General features: G+C 29.4%; 1 protein-coding gene across 1 annotated transcript in view; it reads left to right on the top strand.

The window, feature by feature from the left end:
• LOC105626981 overlaps positions 1 to 2,723 on the top strand; it is a 45,248-nt gene that overhangs the window by 10,933 nt on the left and 31,592 nt on the right. Inside the window, exon 2 of the mRNA XM_012208267.1 lies at positions 323 to 525. Within this exon, the coding sequence (XP_012063657.1) occupies positions 323 to 525 (203 nt within the window). The remainder of the gene's footprint in view (positions 1 to 322; positions 526 to 2,723) is intronic.

The following is a 2,723-nucleotide window of genomic DNA, read 5'->3' as shown; positions in this document are numbered from 1 at the left end:
AATTATAATTAATAATATAATACTTATTAATATTAATTAATATACTATTAAGTAAGTAATAAGTAAGTAGTAGAGTAGAGAGAGAGAGAGAGAGAGAGAGAGAGAGAGTAAATCTAGTATTATCGATTATATTATAAGTCATTATTCGTATAAATATATTATTAATAATATCAATCGTTTCATTAATTCTCTAATTACAGTTGGCACAAATGCGTTTACACTTAAAATTTTACGAAGAATGTCCCTCGTTTAGTGGGTGATCACTCATCCGTGCAAGGAAAGCCTTTATTACAGCTGTAATTAGTTTCGCTTGTTGTTGCAGAACCGGCAGCATGGCAGCCGAAGAGGGAATGCTGGGTGGTGGCCTGGGCGCGAAATTGAAATGCCCGACTCCCATATCGCGGTTGAGGGTAGAAAAGATTGAGGGCGGCCTGATGGTGGCCGGCGTGGTAATAGCAGCGAATTGCCAGATTGCCCTTCCAGCGTTTGGCACTCTTTTCATGCTCGTCGGCGCCGTACTCACTGGTTCGTATACATATCTATCTCTTTTGTTTATATTTACGTCTATATTGTTTAGTCAAATATACATTACGTTACAAATATATATACGTAGAAAGGTAAAAATACTGTACTTATTTTGAATCCTTAATATTATTAATATAATAAAATATTGTTACGAGCATTATTGTTTGTTTAAAAATTTGTTTAAGTATTCGGTTAAGTATTCATAAAGCGATGTTTCTAATATTGTTATATTTTTTTATAAAACATATTGCACATCTTTTTAGATCTTGTTTTTTTTTTAAATCGAAATCTCGATATACATTTAATGCCAGAATGTAATTTTTATTCCACATTTGGAGGTGCACTCATTTTACGAAATAAATAAAATTTATTTTGTCAAATGAGTGTACCTCCATCAAATGCGGACGATTAAAAATGCAACACAAATGTTATAAATTCATCAGGAAATGTCACAAACATGACAAACAAGTTATAAATATTATTTATTTTTTTCTAAATATTCTTGTCAGATTTTCTCTGCAGGGATTTTAATTGCGTTGCATAATTTTACAATTAGAGGCGCGCTTATATAAATTATGATATTGCAAAAACATACAGTGTGTTGGATAATAATTACATCGGTGACTCTTGAATATATTCACTGATTCTTTAATTTTTCTTTTTTCCCGTTATCTCGTAATACGTCATTTGCATTTGCATTTACATCTCATGATTGACCTGCAAAATTCGCGATGGTTCTATTCTGACAGTTACGGCTGAGAATTAATGTAGCTTCGGCTGCACAAAATGAAATCTGTCGATGAAGAAATATCTTAGTTTATTTAAATTTTTGATTTCGATAATATATAATTTTTCGTAATATTAATCGGCGTTGCGCACAGGCGATCTATCATTTTTAGACTTTTAGTTTGAAAACCAAATAAATTATATTTATCATTTCAGACTTTTTACTTTTAGTTTATGTTACATTTATCGTTCGTATATGGAGATATGGAGCATGCATTACGGATTTAACGGATGAAAATAATTTCAAGCTTTCCATTTCGGAGAAAGCATAGGCTCTGTAATCGCAAGTGGGTCACTTAGAAAAGAGAATCAATGTTTATTATGAGATATCATAATCATTTCTTATTGTTTATCGAAAAAGCCTTATTTGTTATTTGTTTTTGTAATATCTAATAAAGAATTTGCCTTTCCTGTTAATTCGTGGACAGACTAAACAAAGAATTGATCAAAAATTATTAATTGTATATATTTTCAATATTATTTATATACAGAAGTTATAACTTTATCTTTGTAGTAGAGGATAAATTATATTTGTGATTATACAAGGTATCTGAAAAATCGCCTGCAATACTTTGGGAGGTAATTTGGGACTCAAAAAGAAGAAAAAAAAAAGCTATATAAACATAGGTCCGAATATAAGTCATTTCCGAGTTATAATCACTTTCATGTTTAAAAAATTGTAATTTATTTTTTATAATCACAATCGTGATTTATTTCATAGTGTTTTATACTTAATTCATAAATAACTACGTTTCGAATTATTTTTTTTTACGTTACTCAGGATGCAGCATATGAAGGCATATTCTGCTTAGCATTCCTCTTTTTTTATTTCTTTATTTAAAAATTTTTTTACTTTATTAGAGAGATGTCAAACGGATTATGCCTCCACGTGACGCATCCTAGTAATGCCAAAATAGTCCGAAATATAGTCATTTAAATTAAAACACTACGAAACAAATTACAATTTTTTTAACATTAAAGTGGTTATAACTCGGAAACGGCTTATTTCTTATATGACCTATGTTTATATAGCTTTTTTTCTTTCTTTTTAAGTCCCAAATTACCTCCTGAAGTATTGCAGGCGATTTTCCGAACACACTGTATATATGGAGTGTCCCATAAAGACCGTAACAACTCTTAAGAATAGATTCCTGAGATTTTGAAAATATCATATCGAGGTTGTAATAGTTTTTGAATTATAAGCAAAATGCCAACTATGCCTGATGTGTAAACTTTAGACGATATGATTTATTAACTTTAAATGTATAATTTCAAAATTATTAGTTATAGTCTGATATTTCAGTATTAAGATTTTCGTCTCAAAATGATCTGAGGAATCTACTCTTAAAGTAATATTAAGTTATGAACATTCTATGTATATATATATATATATATATATATATATATAGAAA

The sequence above is a fragment of the Atta cephalotes genome (genome assembly GCF_000143395.1).
Source record: "Atta cephalotes unplaced genomic scaffold scaffold00007, whole genome shotgun sequence".
Lineage (NCBI taxonomy): Eukaryota > Metazoa > Arthropoda > Insecta > Hymenoptera > Formicidae > Atta > Atta cephalotes.
Note: the sequence above shows the minus strand (reverse complement) of the source record. Positions and strands in the feature narration are given on the sequence as shown.